The 19,836-nt window shown below is 37.9% G+C and overlaps 1 protein-coding gene across 1 annotated transcript in view; it reads left to right on the forward strand.

The window, feature by feature from the left end:
* Positions 1-2,674: 2,674 nt before the first annotated feature.
* Positions 2,675-19,836, forward strand: part of LOC148869416 (nucleoporin-like protein) — a 63,957-nt gene continuing 46,795 nt past the window's right edge. The window contains exons 1-2 of the mRNA XM_088967336.1: positions 2,675-3,102; positions 15,170-15,216. Coding sequence (XP_088823462.1) covers positions 2,832-3,102; positions 15,170-15,216 — 318 coding nt within the window. The 5' untranslated portion in view covers positions 2,675-2,831. The remainder of the gene's footprint in view (positions 3,103-15,169; positions 15,217-19,836) is intronic.

The following is a 19,836-nucleotide window of genomic DNA, read 5'->3' on the forward strand; positions in this document are numbered from 1 at the left end:
AAGAAAGGCTCGAGCTCTCCAGCTCCCCAAGAGGAACCCACGCTCCCTTGGAGCGAAACCCGAGCTCTCCCTAAAGGATCCCGAGGCTAACTGCGAGGCCCGCGAGGGGCAAGGTCCAGACTAGTCCACCTCGTGTCAGTTTGGACCATATGCCAGCACTTTAGGATGGTAGGACCTACACATCCGAACTCAAGACTTCACCTCGCGCACCACTCCGGCACCTTGGCTCTAGGTCGTACGACTGTGAAACCATGTCTGATAGATCCGTACTCTGAGGCAACATGCCTGACTGGTCTGGGTCTGATAGATGGCAATCACGCCGTAACAACCACCTGCCACCGCCATCCCAGTTGTGGTAGAGACGACCCTGACAGAGGGGACAATGGCTGTTATGTCTGCCCCCCCCTCCCTCCACAGAGGCGGTTGTACCTGACTTGGCAGAAATTTGGGAGTAAGTGTACCAGGTGGCTATAAAAGGCCTTCCCCCCCAAAGAAAATGGTATGTGATATTTGTGCTTTTTCTGGTCGTGAAATCCCTTATTTTCCTTGCTTTCTCAAGAATATAAACTTAAGCTTCGAAGTGTTCCTACCGGGTTCTTCCCCATAAATCTCTAGTTTCATCCTTGCTCCGTCAAATGCAATGCTACCAGCAGCTAGGACCGACTGGATTGCGCATCATCATTACCCTCTATTTCTTTGTTTGAGAAAATGTATAAAAGTCAAATTATTATAGTTTTAATGCCTAATGTAATGGCTACTAAAATGTTCATATTTGTGTATTTAATCCTTATCTAATTGTAAGGGTTGAAAATGTAACTTTAATTATTACTTTCCACATCATTTAATCCCCTTTCATTAAGTCTTATACTTAATGTATTAAATCTCATTTTTCTCTTATTATAAATCCTATATTCAAGTTATTTTTCATTAATAAATGCTACTAATTAGATATATGTCAATATTTTTAACAATATAAACACATGTTTTAAAAATGTATTGAAAACAAAACCATTTTTACCCAAGTGGTTGTTATGCAATTCAACCATTCAAATCAAATTGATCAATCTTTGAAGTCATAGTTAGGTAATAAAATTTTTAAAATAAAAATAAATGTAGAAAATTATAAAAATATAGAAAAACTAAACACATATATGATATTTTTATTAACTAAATTAAATAAATAAGTGTAATAAACAATAAATATTTTTATGGATAATGAAAATAAAATATAGTAATTAATAATAAAATAGTTCAACTTTTACGTTAAATGTGTTAACCTTTAATGTCATAAATAAATAATAAAATATAAAAATAAAACAATACATAAATTTTGCAAAAAATAAAGCATTCAGGCACATGTGTAATATCATATATTTATCATATTCAACAAAAAGTAAGTGTGACATGTCATAGTTATTTTTATACACAATATATATATATATATATATATATATATATATATATATATATATATACAAAGAGAGAGAGAGAGAGAGAGAGAGAGAGAGAGAATTGAACACATTTATAATTCTATGTTTACACTACTATTAAAAATATGAATAAAATTGTAAAACTTTATTTTAACTAAAATACTCATTTTTTAATTTAGTCCATCTATATAAGTCCTACACTTTTTTTTCTGATAAATGAACAAAAGAAAACAAATACATAAAAAAATAAACATTGCAAAAAGAAGAGTATAACGAATTAGGTAGGCCTGTCAATAATACTTAAAAATTCACAACTCGATCCGATTATCACATATATGAATGAGATGTTTATATAATTAGATTTAAATTTTGTAATCTTCATCCAATTAATAATAAAAAACAAAAAATAAAAATACAGAAAAGTTTATAAAAAATTTAGTATAATATTGCTATCATTATCTTCATCTATAATTGACACATACACACTTACTGATAAAAATGATAAGAGAAATACTCCACTTGAACCAACAAATAAGAAGAAAACAAGCGCAACCTAAGGCAAAAAGGAAACACCATAAATGGTCATTTACTAAACACTCCTATAGTGTAATGAATTTACTAAAAATTATTCTATAGTTTGTATTTTACTAAAATATCCTCAATGGTTTGCCATCAATTTAATTAATTGACCTTCCATCAAATCAAAGTGGACAATAACTGTTTTAATCCTAACATCAATTAAAATAAATTTAATGAAAAGAAACTAATAACAAAAATGCCATGCCCTAGTAAAACATGGACAACCACTATATTTTTTCTCTATTTGGTCAATTTTGTTTTCTATTCAAAAAGTATAGGGGTACTATTAAAATAAACAACTATGGATCCATACTCTTGAACATTTTCCCACTCAGTTTAGGTATAATTTTGGAATAAACAACCATGGGTCCATTGAACATTTTCTAGTCAGTTTAGATGATCATATTACTATTTTTATATGGCAAAACAAATATTTATTAAAGAAATATTGATTAATTAAATAGATTGCAAACTATAAGGAGTACTTTAATAAAATTACATACGATAAGTTTAAATAAATGTATAAAACTAAGGGGGTATTCTAGTAAATTACCCAACTATAAAAGTAGAAAAGTAGCAACTCGTCAACGGGGGAGGACCGGAGAACTCGATGAAGAAACTTTCCTCGAACTAATAAAACAAACAAACGAACAAGAAAACGATTTTCAACGTTTAAAGAGGACCGGGAAAAAGCGGAGACTAGAAAGTAGAAACGGGTTTTTGTTTTTTTGTTTTTTTGTTTTTCCTCTGAAAACGAAAGAGGGAAGGAGCAAAAGTTTTCTGAACAAGAAGAAAGAGACAAGAGATAAGAGAGTGTCTGTAATGGAGATTGAAGATGCACCGACGTCATTGGGGCCCAATGGGGACAACAGAGGCGCCGGCGGGAAGTTGAGGAAATCGGCACGGAAACCTCCGGCAACCCCATATGCCCGTCCCGCCAATCAAACCCAAACCGGCCGAAGCAAAGAGAGGGGTTGGTTCTCGAAGCTCCTCGACCCTGCTTCTCGCCTTGTCTCCAGTGGCGGTACCAGACTCTTCCCTTCTTTCTTCTCCAAAACAAATCAGGTGGAGACTCCCGCCGTTGAAGACCCTGGTGAGTTCTTCTCTTTCTTTCCTTCTACTTTTGATATTCTATTTTATCTTTCTTCTTCTTTGACGTAACTATTCACCTTTCTTTCGGAATTAGGGTTTTACGATTATCGTTTTGATCAGCTAGCGTTAATATGTCGCGTAAATGTGGATTTCTCTCTGATTTACATCATACGTGGGGATTTTTTTTAGAAGTTGGTGCATTTGGAATTGTTTCTATTAGGAATTGAAGATAATGGGAAGTTGTATAAATCAATTTTTTAAACATTCAAATTGGGATAAGTTTGTGTTTTGGTAAATAGTTAGGTTGGGTTAATGAATACTGCATCCTAGGAGGATCATTTGTTTACTCATACCGGACGTAGAAGTTGCGGGCAGCAACATCATCAATGTGAACTTATTTGAAGGGTAGCTAAGAGATAATGAACCTATTACAATGAAGATGGTCCCTAAAATGGTTACTCGATTTTAGCTTATAGATGCGTCACAGAAATTATATATACATTTCAATTGGATGGTTTGACATGTTGTCCGGTTGTCTATATTGACTCACTACTTAGTGAGGTAGTCTGTTGGACAATATCTATCTGTTTTTGACTTGGTTAGTGAAGTAGTCTGTTGGACAACATCTATCTGTTTTTGACTTGGTTACAGACGTGAAAGTTAGTACCTTGACAAAGTCAAGGAGAATATGGCTTCCAAGGTTTCAAGTGTTTGGAGCATTAGAAATCGCATATTTGATATTTGAATTTAAAACTTATATATAAATGTGAGTGAGTACTTCAAATGAGTTGTGATCAAGGGAGTGGGGAGTTGCTGGGTGATGTGTGATGTCTAGGAAATTAGGAACAAACCTATTGAGGAACATATGTGGCAACTTTTTGCAATTCTCATCGTTGGCCACCTTAGCCATTTGGAGGTGAATAGGCAACAACTAAAGAACCTTACTATTAAAGCAATTTCCTTTATCCTGAACAAACCCCAAGATTGCCTAATTTCAATGTGAAGTAATCTCACATTCTTCTATTTGGGGACACAACACAGAATCTCTTCAGGGTTTTCAGGACAAAGTCAACAGAAATAGATGACATTGGAGCCTTGACCTTGGTATTGGGATGTAAGTTGGCTCTCTTCCATCTAAGCATTTTGCTCTGTCATTTAGATCAAAGTGCATCTTGAAATTCATATGAAATCTGATATTGAACGCTTAGAAGATTATTCCATTGGAAAATTAGATACTCTTAAAAAGGAATGGAACTTACTTTATTCAGAACAAGGTTTGTTGTCACAATCAACTTTGAGGAGCTACAGTTGGATTTTTTTGTGTGCAAGGGTTGGTGAGATGAATTTGGATTCATTTGGTTGATTAAGAGATTACTTGCGTCACAGAAACAGTTAGTGGTTTGTGCTTGAGACATTTAAAACTTCAAATAAAGATTTATTAGGAAAGCGATTATGTAATTTTAATGAGGAGATGGGAAGCTGGTGGAAAAAATCCACTACCACCAGATATGGCCCCCAAAAATTCAAATGGGCCTTTTGTGAGGAAAGAACCTGTTATGGTTTGCTGTTTGGATTGGTATTAAGAAGAATTACTTTTCTTAATTGAAAGTTATTAGATGTAAACTGGGGAATGGAGTCAAGAGTAAGGTACTAAGGTTTTGGAGGGATCTATATCTTGATGTATTTACTCTTCATGAAGATATGCCATTATTTGAGGTGGCTGAAGAAAAAGGGTTCCTGCTATGAATTGAATGGAGTCCAAGGCTTTTCTATGATCTAAATAATTGGGATATAGACAACTGATAAAAAAAAGGGATATAGACACCATAGTGTTGTTATTTGCTAAAACTACAGTAACCCAACCTCTCTTAATGAGGTTGACACTAGAGTCTCTTTATGATTCAACATGTATATTCTTAGTCCATTTGTTTTTCTAGAATGCTATTTTTTGTGGCCACTGGCACCTATCTTTGTAAGATAGCATTCATGCCGTGCACTTCTTTCTTATGTAATTGCCTCACGAAGAATGAGTTTCTATGCAGAGGGGTAGGGGATTAGCATAGCAGCATACCGAACACCATATGCATCCTATACTTCATGATCAAGATATAGTGAACCACTTCCTACTGCATTGTTGGTTTTGCTCATTTCTTTGATTGCATTTTAGGAGTGTTTGAGGTTAAATTGCTTTCCTAGTTGAATGGCGAACACCTTTACTTTGTGGCATGTGAAGTTTTCCTAGTTTAAGCTGACCCTGTACAGTGTACAAAAAATGCATCACAGCCCTACCCTCTTTCTTTAAAGAACTATGTAGGCATAGAAACATCACTATACAAAGAAACCTGTTAGGGAGCCAAAGCTTTTAGGCTCGGGGAGTTAAGTCCATTGTACGACAAGTATACTCCAGGTGAAGGAAGACTGTGTCACATCAACAACAACTGTCTAACAACAACCTGCCAACTTGATCAAGAGAAGTTAGAAGTTATATGTTGGATTCTTGATGTATTCAGATTTCCGCCCATATAAGAGGGCAGTTGTAAGGAATAATAATCAAGGAAGAAGTCATTGATCTCTCTCTCTTTGTGTTGCTCTCTCCCCCTCATTTTTCCCTTTCAAGAGATTGCATCCTCTTGAAGTGGTGCTTGTGTTGGCCAAAGTTCAACAAAATTGGTATTAGAGCCTACGCTGGTGCCAATTCAAACAAGATAAAGAGCATGCGATCAGAATTCGTGGAAGACAGGATTGATAGTACGGCGGTCGGATTACACAAGGTCTCCAATGACACAAGAATTAAAGGAGGCAGTCACAGGTTAGTGTTGCATATGGGAAAGAGGCGCTATGACTAGCAATCATGATAATTAGGGAAGTCAATGGGTTAGGTTAAACGGTAAATCTGGCTTGACCTATCCCTTTAGGGTTGGGTTAGGGTCAGGTCTATTCAAGTGTAGGGTCGGGTTAGGGTTTTGGTTATTTAACCCAAGTTGAGTTTGAGTTTTGGCTGACCCACCCCACTGGGTCATGATACCCTTATGTATATATAGGGTGTTCTTGTAATTTGCTAACTTCTAACTCCATAGCCTTAAAGCTTAGGATTTCTTTTTATATTTATTTTGGTTTTTCTTCTTTAACTAATGAAGAAAGTGACACCTTAGAACCTACAAACCAAATTCCAACTTAAATTAATGGCTTTTAGGTTTTGAAAATTGTTACAAAAATACAATATAAGGTTGTTGGTTGATATTGGATTTAACTCTATAGGTTCAGGGTGTGTTTAGAAATTACATATTACTTAGTTGAGCTGATTACACTGGGTTAGGGTTGAGGTAAACTCATACTGTATCTGACTGATTGACATTCCTTTGACAATGAAATAGTAGGTATTGGGGGTGAGAATGGTTGCAATGATGGCATGGGAAGGGGCAAAACATACATCGTGAAGTTGGACTTTCCAACCTTCATTGGTGATGGCCTTGTATCATAGATCTTTAAGGCAAAAAGGTATTTTGAATTTCATGAAACCCTTAGTCACCAGAGAGTCTTGATTGCATCTTTTCACCTAGAGGGGGAAGCCATTTTATGGATTCAGTGGTTCAAGGCGAACCCACCCCCAGCTCTTGTGGGTAGACTTCACCAAAGCCCTTTGCATCCGCTTTGGACTGATGGGATTTGAAGATTTTTATGAGTTCCTCTTTAATCTCCAATAGGTAGGCTTTGTGAGAGACTACCAAATAGAATTTGGGAAGCTGGCAATAAGGGCATAGGGGTGGCCAGAGAAGGCTCTTCTACAGTGTGCTTCATCAGAGGGATTAAAGAAGAAATTAAGGTGGAACCGAAGGTGATGCAGCCTACCACCATATTAGCCACGGTGGGCCTAACCTGTTTATAGGGGGAACAGTTAAATCAATTAAGGAGGATCAGCTGGTTATACAGAGCCAAGCTGAATAATTGATCTAGTCCCGGTTTGACTCTGCGCAGCCCAAAAGTTAACCAAACCAAGGCCTAAACCTAGAAATCATTTGATTATGCCCCATCCCCAGGCCCTAGTGCCCTTCAAGAAGCTCTCATGAGCCGAGATACAAGCCTGTTGTTGAGCAGTTCTAAAGAGTAGGGTGGTTTGGGAATTGGTAGGATTCAAGAATAAAACATGGCTTTGTAAGGCAAGTGGTTATAGAGAGTCCCGAAGAATGAGAGGCTTCATGGCATTTGGTGATCAAAAGCATCTATGGGTTACATCCAAATAGTTGGGGTTCAGGGCTTGCCAGGGGTGTGACTTTGAGAAGCCCCTGGAGGTCAATTCTGACTCCATTGCCTACTTTCATGCAAAATATATGGTATGATGTGGTTTTAGGGCAAAGTGTAAAGTTTTGGTAAGATACTTGGGGTGGGGAGCTCTCCTTTTTGTCAAACCTTTCCAAGACTTTATAGGCTGTCCAACTATAAAATAGTTTAATTGCGGATGTGTTTTCCTTTGGAGAGAATGGTTTAGTTTGGGATTTGGGTCTAAGAAGGCCTTTAAGGGATTTTGAAACAAATGAGCTGTTCTCTCTTGTAACCTTTCTTGAAACCTTTGTTTTGTCTTCATCAGGGAATGGTGAGAGAACTTGGACCCCTAATACGAATGTTGTTTCACGTGCGCCTCCTTTTTTCAATCTTTACTTCTCATTTTAGAAGCTCAACCTTTCCCGGTTAAAGAGGTATGGGGGATGCCTGATTCCCCCTAAAGTAAAGTTTTTTTGTTGGGAGGTTGTCAATCAAATCAATAACACCCATGAGAGGCTCCAAAGGAAATGGAAGCACTGGGTTCTCTCTCTCCTCATGTGTGTTCTCTTTATTGGAAGAGTGGGGAAAATGCAAGCCATCTACTGTTACAATGTCTGCATGCTTCTAGACTATGACAACTCTTCTTTTGTTGTTTGGAAAAACTTGGGTGGCACAGATGTAGTAGTAGATCTTTTCAAATCAGATATTTTTGGTGGCTCAACTCAAAGACGAAAGGTTGTTTGGCAATGCAGTCGCGGGGCAGTGCTATGGGGTTTATGGTGTGAAAGAAATGCAAGGATTTTTGAAGAAAAGTGCAAAACTGTACAGGAAGTGTTTGAACTTACCAAAGTAAGGGTAGCACAAGGTTCAAAATATCGGCACACCCCTGTGTATTGGCAGGGGCGTATCGGGACTTAAAATAACACACTTTTATATTTTTTTTAGTTTTTTTTTTCAACATTTGGTTTTTGGGCCTAATTTTGATCATATTTTTCATTAAAAGAGGCCAGTTCCTGAAACACCTGTAATAGGCATATCGTGAAGCCACCGATATGATACGATACACCCGATATGGGGCATATCATATTGAAATTTTGAACCTTGGGGTAGCACACAGGGCTGTGATGTGTGGAGATTTTCAAGGGGTTTCTATCAATTATCTGCTTAGGGAGTGGTAGGTGGTGACTGGTGACAGAGTTTCAGCATACTCGGCAACAAAGGATGGTAGTTTGGTCCCCTCCTAATCTAGAGGTGCTCTTCCTGTTTCAAAAAAAAAAATGACGGTTGCAGCCTTGGAAACCCAGGGCTCTTGGGGGTGGGAGGAGTAGTTAGAGACCATGAGGCAGTATCATTCTAAGTTTCTCAGGCCCGTTGGACAGGGAAATTCCTCTATAACTGAACTTTTGGCCTTGGTTCAGGGCTTGAAGTTCTTGGTTAGGTAGGAGCTAAGGAATGTGGAAGTTGAAGGTGGCTGTCAAATGGTTATAGGTTGGATGACAAGGCAAGACCAAACTCCTTGGAAGTTCAGACCTTTAGTCAGAATGGCTCAAGCTCTAGGTGCTGACTTGAACGCCTCATTCAAGTGGATGCCTAGGAATGCCAATATATTGGCTGACTCTCTGGCTAAAGCTGGGATGCCCAGGACTGGCTATTAATGCATATTTTGTTATCAGTGCTGTTTCTGCTTTGTTGTATTTCTTTTTCTCTTTTGCCAGATGTGGATGGCCTCTTGGGAGGCCCAGCTTTGCACGCTTCTTTGGCTGTGCCTTTTGTGTGCAGTTTGATTTTAATGAATATTCTCCATGTGTTGCTTATAAAAAATGAAAGGATCCTGACCCTAATAGCTGTCCACACAAAGAAGATGGACTTGGATGGGGCTCTAGACTTCTAGGTCTATTACACTGATGGGGCAAGGTGAGGCACACACCTTTTCGAAGCAATGTGCAAAACTGCAAAAAAATAAAAATAAAACTTAAATTTTAAAATACATGTTTTAAACAAATTATTATCTCAAATTAAAATACATAAACATAACACGTAAAACATGTTTAAAATGAAAACTTAAAAATAAAATCAAGCATAACATATAAAACATATTCAAGCATGTAAAATTCTCAATCTCATTATTTTTCCCCAATTGCATTACCTCAAATAGCTAATGTGATGTTAAACACAAGTTTCAAAATTTCGTCATGTATAGTCTTGTTTCGGCCAATACGTATCGTATTGGTGGGTCACCAATACGTGAAATAGAGGGAGTTTCAGGGTACGACCTGTTTTATGGGGTAGCCGAGCCTTTTACCGACCCCCTACACACGTTTGAAAAAAAAACTATAAAAAAATAAGTGTGTTAATAAAAAGTCCGATACACCCAATTCAACGTATTAGACTATATCAATACTTTGGACGTTGGTTAAACATTATGCATTCCTTATGGCTTATGTTACGAGCCGCCTTTGTACCAAGCCCCTCGAGGCAAGCCCAAACAAGTTCATATTAGGGTCTTAAATTCTTAATCCCTATGAAAGAAGATTATATAATTTTAATTGTCTTTTAGAATATCTTTTATTAGGATGAATGAATGAACAACACTAACAAATAGAGGGTTTTTGGAGCTCTCAACCTAGCTGTTAGGCATTAAAAAAGCGCAAATTTTCAAAAGGTGTGTGCCTAGGCTGAAGCACAATGTGCCCTAGGCACACCTTTTGAAAGTGCTATGCTTAGGACTAGACCTCTTCATGGGCCGAGTAGCTTGACGGGCCAACCCAACTCAACCCATTCTAAGTTAGGCTTGGACATGAATTTAGGCCCATGGGCTTGGGTTCAAAAATTAGGCCTGATTTTTTGTTGGGCAAGGCTCAGGCTTTCTCGAAAAAGCTTGGCCTGAGCTCGAGCCCGACATGAACATGATAATATATTATATAACAAAAAAGTATATTTTACAATAAAATATATACAATATGTTTTTTTCTTTGTTCCTCTTCTCCCTTTTCAAGTCAGTCGGATCTTTCATTATTTTTGGGTTTTGAGGTCTTTTAATATAAATAAAATAGTTTTTTTATTGAATAAAAAAAGAAAAAAATATTTTTCCCAAATTTCTAGCCAGGCTGTGGGCTCAAGACCTAGGCCTGATGGTTGGACTTGGCTCAGGCTCGGGCCTGAATGTGTTCTATTAATACAGAAACAAAGCCCGACCCAGACCCAGCCCATGAACAGGTCTGCCTTGGACCTAGGCAAGGTGCATACCCTAAAATGCACTCACCTCTGTGCCTAGGCGTGCCTTTTAAATCACTGATTACCATGCTACTGCCAAGTTAGTAGACCCACTCAATTTAGAGAAAAAAATTGACTAAAAATGCTTTCCCTCTTTAGATGCAACTTTTCACATTTGGTCTTCAGAGTTGGGATGAACTTTAACCTGAGCGATATCATTCAGCAACCATCATCTCCTGAAGCTCCCACTCATAAGTATTTCTGTGCAAAACAGGGGCCCAGACTGCTTCTCCATCAATAGTTTCATACCAATCTTTTACTACAGTATCCCTGTTTAGAGCTTTATTAAAGATGTGAGGATGGGACTGGCTGAGGGGTCTTCCTCTACCCTTCGTGTCATACAGAAAGAGATGCTTTCCATTTCCCGGCTTGGGAGCAATTAACTGAGAAAAATCATCTTTTAAGCTTCATAATGCCTCCCTAGATGCTTGCCCCAATAATAAGCCTTATGCATCAAAGGTGACCAATTGTTTACCTCACTCCCATACTTGCTTTTAATAACATCTTTCCAAAGCTTATCCGTCTCATTGGCATACCTCCATAGTCATTTCCCAAAAGAGCTCTATTCATAAGGTGAAGAGATTTAATGCCTACCATAGTTTTCAAGGCGCCAAGGCGAGGCTAGGCGACAGGGGGGGTGCCTAGTCGCCTAGGTGATGGATTTTTTTTTTATGTAGGAAAAATAGATCCTAGGGTAGTTCCCTAGGTACCATAACCAGGTTTCCTTAATATTTATTCATAATTTTCATAAGAAAAGTATAGAGTTAATGTTAAAGTATAGAAAATCAACATATTAATGAGAAGAAGAAAAAGAAGGAAAAGAACATTCAGAAAATATAAGGGCTGAACCCTTATTTTTGTTATAGGAAAAGAAGAAAAAAAGTAGTAGTAGAAAATGTATTGATTAGACAAAATTTTTAAGTTCTTCCTTACTTATTGGTTCAGGTTTTAAAGTCTTTGAGGGTTCAATACAGAATTTAGCAATGTTTGTATTGATTAAACCCTAACAAATAAGAAAATAATAAAAAAATTAGTATATATAAACACACAAAATGAATATTTTAGTTTAGTAGTGCCTATTTTATAATTATAATGTCAAAAGATAAAGAATAGAAGTATTTTATAGTACATAGTACAAAACTGCTTGGCGATTAGGTGAGGCGAGCCTCAAAGGGTGCCTTGTCGCCTAGGCGTCGCGTTGACAACTAGGATGCCCACCCCACCTTCTATCTTAGGCAGACAAACTTGAGGTCATGCTACAAGATCAAATTTCTTCTATCATTGACCCCATCCTGTAAGAAGCCCCATCTGGTTTTCTCCAAAGAATTTAGAACCGAGGCTGGTGCTTTAAATAAAGACAAGAAATATATGGGAAGATTAATCATTAGTGACTTGTGAGAGCACTCTGAATTAGTGTCCCCCTTCCCCCCTTTTAGACAAGTAGTTATTCTTCCAACCTGCCAAATTGCAATGAAACCTTTCTAATATTTGGGTCCAATAACTTGTTGGACTTACTTTCGATGGGAGTGGACTACACTTGCATCCTAGCATGGCAGCTATTTCTGCAATTTTTGGAACGCCATCAATAGGGAAATGTTTATTTTCAGACCACAGGTAACTTCAAAATCTGTTAGAAGACATCTTAAAAACAGAAAGTTCTTATCCTTTTTTTTGAAGATAAATAAAAATAAACTTTATTAGAGAAAAGAAAGGATAAGGAGATTATAGCAGGGTGATAAGGAATCATCCAGCAATAGCAGACCCAAAAAGCAACAGGCCCACCCTAACAAAGACCCTAAAAACAGAGAAAAAACCTACAAACATATCAAAGCACCTTAAGAAACAAGCCTATATCCAAATACAAATATCACAACAAAATCACAGAGGTCCCTACCACCAACCCCTAAAACAACTAAAACACACAATAGACTGAATATCCCAGAAACCCAAATCCTGCCAGAAGATACATATGAAAAACATCCTGAAACCAAACAATCCAACTGATGAAAAGCTGAACTTAAACTTTATCCATTTTCTCATCATGCCCACTGTCTAATATAGAAATCTCTTGTCTCATCTGGGTAACTTTCGTTATCTTTCTCCCTTTCTTTTTTAATCCCGCTCCATATACTCCTAGCTCCAATCCTTTGCTCTCATAAAGATAATTGAGTTATCAGAAAATTGAGGAAGTGAGGTATTGTTGCTGCTTACCTTAAAGCCCTCAAGATGTCCTCCTTCAGCTTTTTTTTACCATCATGCTAAGAGCCTCTACTACTATTGTGAAGAGAATGGGTTATAGAGGATCGTCTTGTCTGAGACCCCTCTTTCCTTCATAATAGGTTTTAGGAGAGCCATTTATCACTAAGAAACTAGCAGAAGAGTGACAAGATTTTATCCATTGCCTTCATTTTACTTTGAAAACCATTCTCCATAAAAGATAATCCAAGAAAGCCCATTGAAAATGGTCATATACCTTTCAAATAACATAATAACGTCTCTTAAAAAACCCTTCCCCCGAAGCACCCTGAGTCAGATCAATGAGCCTCCTTTTGTTTAAGGGTGCAAAAAAATGTCAATCATCTTCCTAACCGAGGACATTCTATAGTGGGTTTGCCTTGTAATCATGATGTCTAATTAGATGACCGTTGATCAAATGATCAACACCTTCATTTTTGGAATCCATCCTTCCTATAGGCTGAAAATTTCCTGGTTCAAAACAGACATGTTGGTGGCAGGATGTGGTAAGCCTTCCTCTCCCTCCTGGCCAACCTTGCCTTCATGCATGAATATGATTTAAGATAAAGTGGTTCCATACAAGGTTCAAAATCTGACAACTAAAAGATAAGTGGAGTTTTGGTCAAAGCAAAACTCTCGATACATAAATTTTGCATATTGAGAGTAGTGATACTTTGAACCATGGTTCCATATTAGAGCATTGGAAAAATTTTCATCGTTTACCTATGATGATGTTTGGAGGAATTGGGGTGAGGTGGCAAAAAGTTCTTCAAAGAAACCTGTGCATAAAGTTTGGTCACCTCCTTTAGAAGGTTTTATAAAACTAGATTTTGATGGGAGCAGCCAGGGCAATCCGGGTCCCTTTGGAGTAGGGGGAGCTTTTAGAGACAAAGATGATTTCATCGTTGCACTGTTTTCGGAACAGCTAGGGATGCAACACTCTATAAGGGTGGAGTTTCTTGCGATTATCCAAGGGATGCAGGTAGCACCATGAATATGGAAAAGTTGCTTATTGAAGGTGACTCCACTGTGGTGGTGGGTTGGTTAAGTATCTGGAAACTGTGGTATGGACCTTTAGGGATGAAGTAAAGAAGTTCAAGTGGTTATATAGTAACATGACCACAGGGATACAAAGGGTGCAAAGATCGGTAAATGGGTTGTCTGACTTTAGATAAGCAAGGGGTTAATAGGGGGCAACTATATAGGGCTCAGTTGTAACTCTGTTTGCTATGAGGTTGCAACATGCACCTCTCTCTCTAATATTGATAAAAAAAACATGCACCTCTCTAAGGGATGCTTGTATTGTATGTATATATTGCTGTTCCATATTTAATGAAATTTCAAAGTTTTAGTGGAGTGGAAACCTTCAGTAAGTCACAGTATGAAGCTGAATTTTGATGGAAGCTCGATTGGAAATCCAGGACCATCAGGGATACCCAAGGCAAGGTGGTGGTTCTATTTTCAGGACTAGTTGGATTTGCTGATTCCCTAAATGCTGAAGTATTGGCACTACTGCAAGGCCTGAAGTTGACTAAGCAAATCAGACTGCAACATGCAGAGGTAGAGGGAGGCTCGAAGCTGGTTATCTCTCAGATGTGTAGAAACATCTCAGGAGCTTGGATATACAACCAAACTTTGAGGGAGATTGAGAAACTAGTGAGGGACATCAGTGCCACCTTCAGATGGTTAAGGAAATTAAAGCATTTGGGTGGTTGGGTATCCTGCCCCAGCTCTGACTGTAATTGTAATCCTTAATTCATTTATTAATAAATCTTTTCTTTGCTGGCAAAAAAAATTCAAAGATACTTATCAAAAAAATTGATGTGAAGGAATGAGGGGAATAATTGGTTGACACTCTCACCACTAATTAAGCACAAGATGCAAACATGGGGAGAGGCATGCATTCTCTACCCTTTGTGGAACATCTCCCTGTATTTGTTACTTTTAAAGCAACTTTTCAACATAAAAATGCCAAGGGTTTTCTTGAAAGCATCTTACATATGTTGATGAATGAACCACTTTTTAAAGTTGTGAAGGAAGTTGTTCTTGCCTTAATTCTTAACTGATATGTATTTTTAACTTAATTTTCTCAAAGTATGCTTCACTTTGATACTTGTAATGTTTGATTATGTGACTAATTTCTTTAAGGTCCTCATGCCATAATTATGTTACTTTTGATGAATCTCATGCCATAAGCATATTACTTTGATTTCTATTTTATTTGGCTAGTAAATTCTGCAATGACTTCTAACCGATTAGATTTTTTCTCTGTTTTCGTTTTTTACATACATGGTGTACAGAGATGAAGCAAGATCCTATTGTTGAAGATCCAAAGCGCATTTGTAATGTAAAATTTTTAACTCTTTTATGTTCTTTGTATTGTATATTCATATATTTTGTGTTTTTAAATCAGTAACATTTAAGAATTTATAAATCAAAGTAAAATAATGATGTTTAATAAATCATCATCATCCATGCCTTATCCTAATTGTACAGGGTCGACTACATGAATCCTGTTTTGCTAATCCATTCTATTTAAAACCATATCTGTTGTTAAATTATTAGTGCTTAAATCATTTCTTACTACTTCTATCCATGTCCATTTTTGGTTTACCCCGGGCTCTTATAGGCCCCTTCAATGTGTAACAAATCACTTCTTCCAATTGGTGGTCTTCTTTTTACGTGCCTAAACCATCTTAGTCTACTCTCTCTCATCTTTGTTTGATTTTCTCATCTTTTACCAAGACTCCTTTATTTTCATCTTTAATGCACCTAACATAGTTTAAATTTCTGCCTTTCCTTTTTCTCAGCTTGCTAGTTTATACTTTACCTTTTCTCCCTTTTTAGTGCCTAATTTATGGTAACGCTCATCATAAGCCTTATTTTTAATTTCATTCACTTTTTTTTTTCTCTTTTTAACTTCCTTTCTTATGGTTTTGTATTTTCCTAGTTTTCTACATTTCTAGCTTTTTACCATTCTTTGTAGCATGCTTGTTTTAATCTAATTATATTTTTAACCTCTATATTCCACCACCAAGTTTCTTTTGTACTTTTTTTGATCAATAACTCAACCTTTTATTAATTAATATAATGGAAGGTACAATACATTAAATACAGTCGGACTGTGAGAGATAACACATCTTATCTCTCTCTCTATAATCAGATCCCTTACAGTTGTGCCCAGAAAAGTGAATCTCCCTCCACCCCTTGTTTAGCTAAGGCATCTGCTACAGAATTAGCAGATCTTTTGAAAAGCCACAGTTCTGATCCCTCTTTTCATAACCAGCTAATCACCAGTTTGGAGTCTCCTTCCACAAATAGCTTTTGGATGTTCATTTGTTTTGCCTTTTGAATGCCTTCCACTACTGCCAACACTTCTGCTCTCAGGGAGTCTCCTTCTCCAGCTGGCCCTGAGAACATAGCAATGAAATTACCCTCCTCATCTCTAAAAATACCTCCAATACCTGAAGGTCCAGGATTCCCCAATCTGCTACCATCAAAGTTAAGCTTGATGAAACCTCTGTTTGGAGGTGACCAAGTATGATTTATAATTGTCTTATTGGTTGTAGAATTTGCTACTTCCTTTTTTTCGATGAATAATTTGCTACTTCCTTCCAACTTCTCATTAGATCATTTGTTGACAGTTGACACATTAGAGAAGGCTGCCAATGATTTCAGCCAATGCACCACTTTAACCTTGATTATTTCCAAGATATCACTATCATTTCTTTCTTTATCTGTAAAGATTCTTAAATTTCTTTCTTCCCAAACAGTCCAAAGAACAATAGCTCTAATGCAGTTCCACATTAACCTCCCTCTCTTTGTTGGCCATCCAAAGGTAGTTGTGTCAAATAGGCTTTGAACATCCGCTGGAGGATTCCACCTGCACCAAAAAGAGAAAAGCACCAATCCCAAATAGAGGTGATGAAGGAACAAGAGATAAAAAGGTGGAGGCAACTCTCACCATCAGCCTTACACAATACACACCAATGAGGGGATAAACACCAATTTGGCCGCTTTATTTGGAGTAGGTCAAGAGTCTTAATCTTTCCACGAGCCACTTCCCAACAAAGTGCAGCAACCCTTGGTGGAATAGCTTTGCACCACACCTCTTTCGTCGGAAAAGGAGGCAGGCCACTATAGGATGATTCTAGCAAAGTTTTAAAGGAGGCACATGAGAAGGACCCCAATGGGGTACAAGTCCAAACTCGGCTATCAAGTCTTGAAGGTTCAATGAAAACTCCTTCCCGCAAATGTAAGAGGCTAAGACCTAAGAAGACACTAAAGTTCTGAGTCTTGGATACCCTTTCGGAAACCCAAGTCCCAATTAACCCCATTGAGCGAAGGTGGGGATTGGACAAGAAACTTAGAAACTAGCTCATTTTTGAAGCTTGAGAGGGCAAAGAGAGAGGGAAATTGGTCCTTTAAAGGAGAGTCTCTCAGTCAAAGTATGCCTTTCTTCTTGGATCTCCTCATATCCTAAACACATTCATTAGTGATTAGAATTTGATCTATGATTTGCCTCTTTTGAACAAAGCCTCTTGGTTGGAAGTCACCAAAGAGGGGAGAACTTCCCGAATCCTTAAAGATTAGATTTTTGTTAGGATTTTATACAAACTATTCACCAGGTTGACGGGTTTGAAATCTTTGGGATGGTTAGCTCCCACTTTTTTAGGGATCAAGGCAATGAAAGTTGAATTCAACCTTGGATTTATTATGCCCCTTTCAAAGAACTCACTAAAAACCTCAAGTAAATCTTCTTTTGGCACATCCCAACAATCCTGATAGAAAGCCATAGTAAACCCATCTAGCCCTAGAGCTTTAGCTCTATCCATGGAAAACACTGCTCTCCTAATATCCTCCTCCTCAAAGGGTCTTTAACTGATACGATTGACCAAACCCTCAATCCACAAAGTTGCATCTAAAGGCCTCCTATAAGTTGATTTGAAATGATCCACAAAAGCCCGTGCTATCTCACATTGATCAGTAATAACTTCATCTCCTATCTCCAGTTTGGAGATGGAGTTTTTCCTTCTCCTGGCATTGGCCATTGTATGAAAGAACTTTGTGTTTCTGGCATCCTCTTGAAGCCATTTTACCCTTGATTTTTGCCTCAAGTTAATATCCTCTTTCAGTAAAATGTCTTCCAGTTGTCTCTTCAAAGCCTTCTTAGTTGTCTATCCCTTTCCTCTAGTGTTCCTTGAGATTCTTTGGAATCCACCCCTTCAATTTGATCCACTACTTCCTGCTTTCTTGCTTCAAGTCTTCTAAACTACTCTATGTTCCAAGTCTTTATCAGACTTTAGGGCCTTAAGCTTCCTATGGAAAAATATTCCTTTCCAATTCCCCCTTGGCCTTTCTCCTTCCCACCATTCCTTCACTTTATGGTGGAAACTTGGATGGGTTAACCACGTGTTTTCAAATCTGAACGGGGCAGGACCTAAATCTCTTAGCTCCTCTTGAAATAGGGAAATTGGCCAATGATCCGAGGTTACCCTAGGTAAGGTTCTAGAGGATAGCCCACTCCAATGTTCCTCCCAGTCCACTGAAAAGAGAAACCAATCATGTCTTGAGCACAACGGGGTAGTTTGGAGATTAGAGCTAGTGAAATTGTGGTGGAGAAGAGGCAGATGTTTGAGCTCAAAGGAGTTAATGAAATTGTTAAATCTCCTCATGCTTGTACTGATTCTTTGCCTTGGATTATTTGTCTCCTTAGTGAATTGAATTATATTGAAGTCTCCACCAATACACCATGGCCCCTCCCATAATCCTCTAATGTCCCTGAGTTCTTCCCACAAATCATTCCTTTCTCTGTATCCATTAGGTTCATAAATGTTGGTTATCACCCATTCATACCCATCCTCTACCTATTGAAACTTCATAGAAACAGTGTATTTACAAGTTGCTCTTCCACTCCTTCCACCACCTCTAATTTCTAGAGAGTGACAATTCCTCCTGAAGCCCCCATGAAGGAATCCAAGCCCAACCTATCCCTCTCACCTTCCACAAACTTTTGATTCATTTATTGTCAAATTCAGCCGACTTTGATTCTTGCAACAGAACTATGTCGAGATTTTCTTTCTTAATCAATTCTTTTATCACCGCTCTCGTTCTTTCACTCCCCAAACCTCTCACATTCCAGCTTAATATTTTCATTGACAATCAATAAGTTACTCCTTTTCTTTCCCCTTCTATTGCCCTCATCTTCTTCTCTCCCCTTTTCCACTAAATTCCTTGTCACCTATAATGTCGAACTTCAATCTCTCTACCTCAGTTAATTTTTTCTTTTTAGTTTTCCTTCCATCTTCAGGCTTCATCAAAGACACCTTCAACTAATTGGGATCCTTAAACTTCCAGCCTAGTTTCCCTACAAAGGCTGCTATTGAGTCTTCTTCTTTCTCTCCTAGAACTCCTCCATCCCTCTCCCCCCTTTCTTATAAACACAAATTATCTGTGGCTCTAACCACTTCCCTTTGAACCTCTCCTCTTGTTGAATTTTGTTCTTTCTCTAACTCACTCTTTTTTAATTCCTCAAGCAACTCACTGATAAGTTACCAAATTCTCTCCCCTTCTTCGTTCTCCCCTCTCTCCTCTCTCTTTCCTCTCAAATTTGATGTCCACCCCACCTCACCAACTCCTTCTATTACTGGCTCTTGAACTCTTGGCTAAACGGATAAGGGTGCTGGAAGACTTGCTTCAGGCAAAGGACAATTATTAGTATCAAAAACTGAAAACACCATAGTACCTGGGTTCGATTGGGAAGGCGAGAAGTTGTCTGCCATCTTTTCTTGCTCCAAAGCATGAGTAGAGCCTAATACTTGGGTTGTTTCTAGGGTTAAGGAAGTTGTCATGTCATTTAAGTTCTCTTGACTCACTCCAGACCTCTTTTGTCTACCCCTTTCAGGTGTGCATCTGTTCAACCTTTGGCAGTCATTGTTTAGACCTTTAATTATCTCTTGCCCTTGTT

The sequence above is a fragment of the Nelumbo lutea genome, chromosome 2 (genome assembly GCF_056320005.1).
Source record: "Nelumbo lutea isolate HS-2025 chromosome 2, American lotus-T2T, whole genome shotgun sequence".
Lineage (NCBI taxonomy): Eukaryota > Viridiplantae > Streptophyta > Magnoliopsida > Proteales > Nelumbonaceae > Nelumbo > Nelumbo lutea.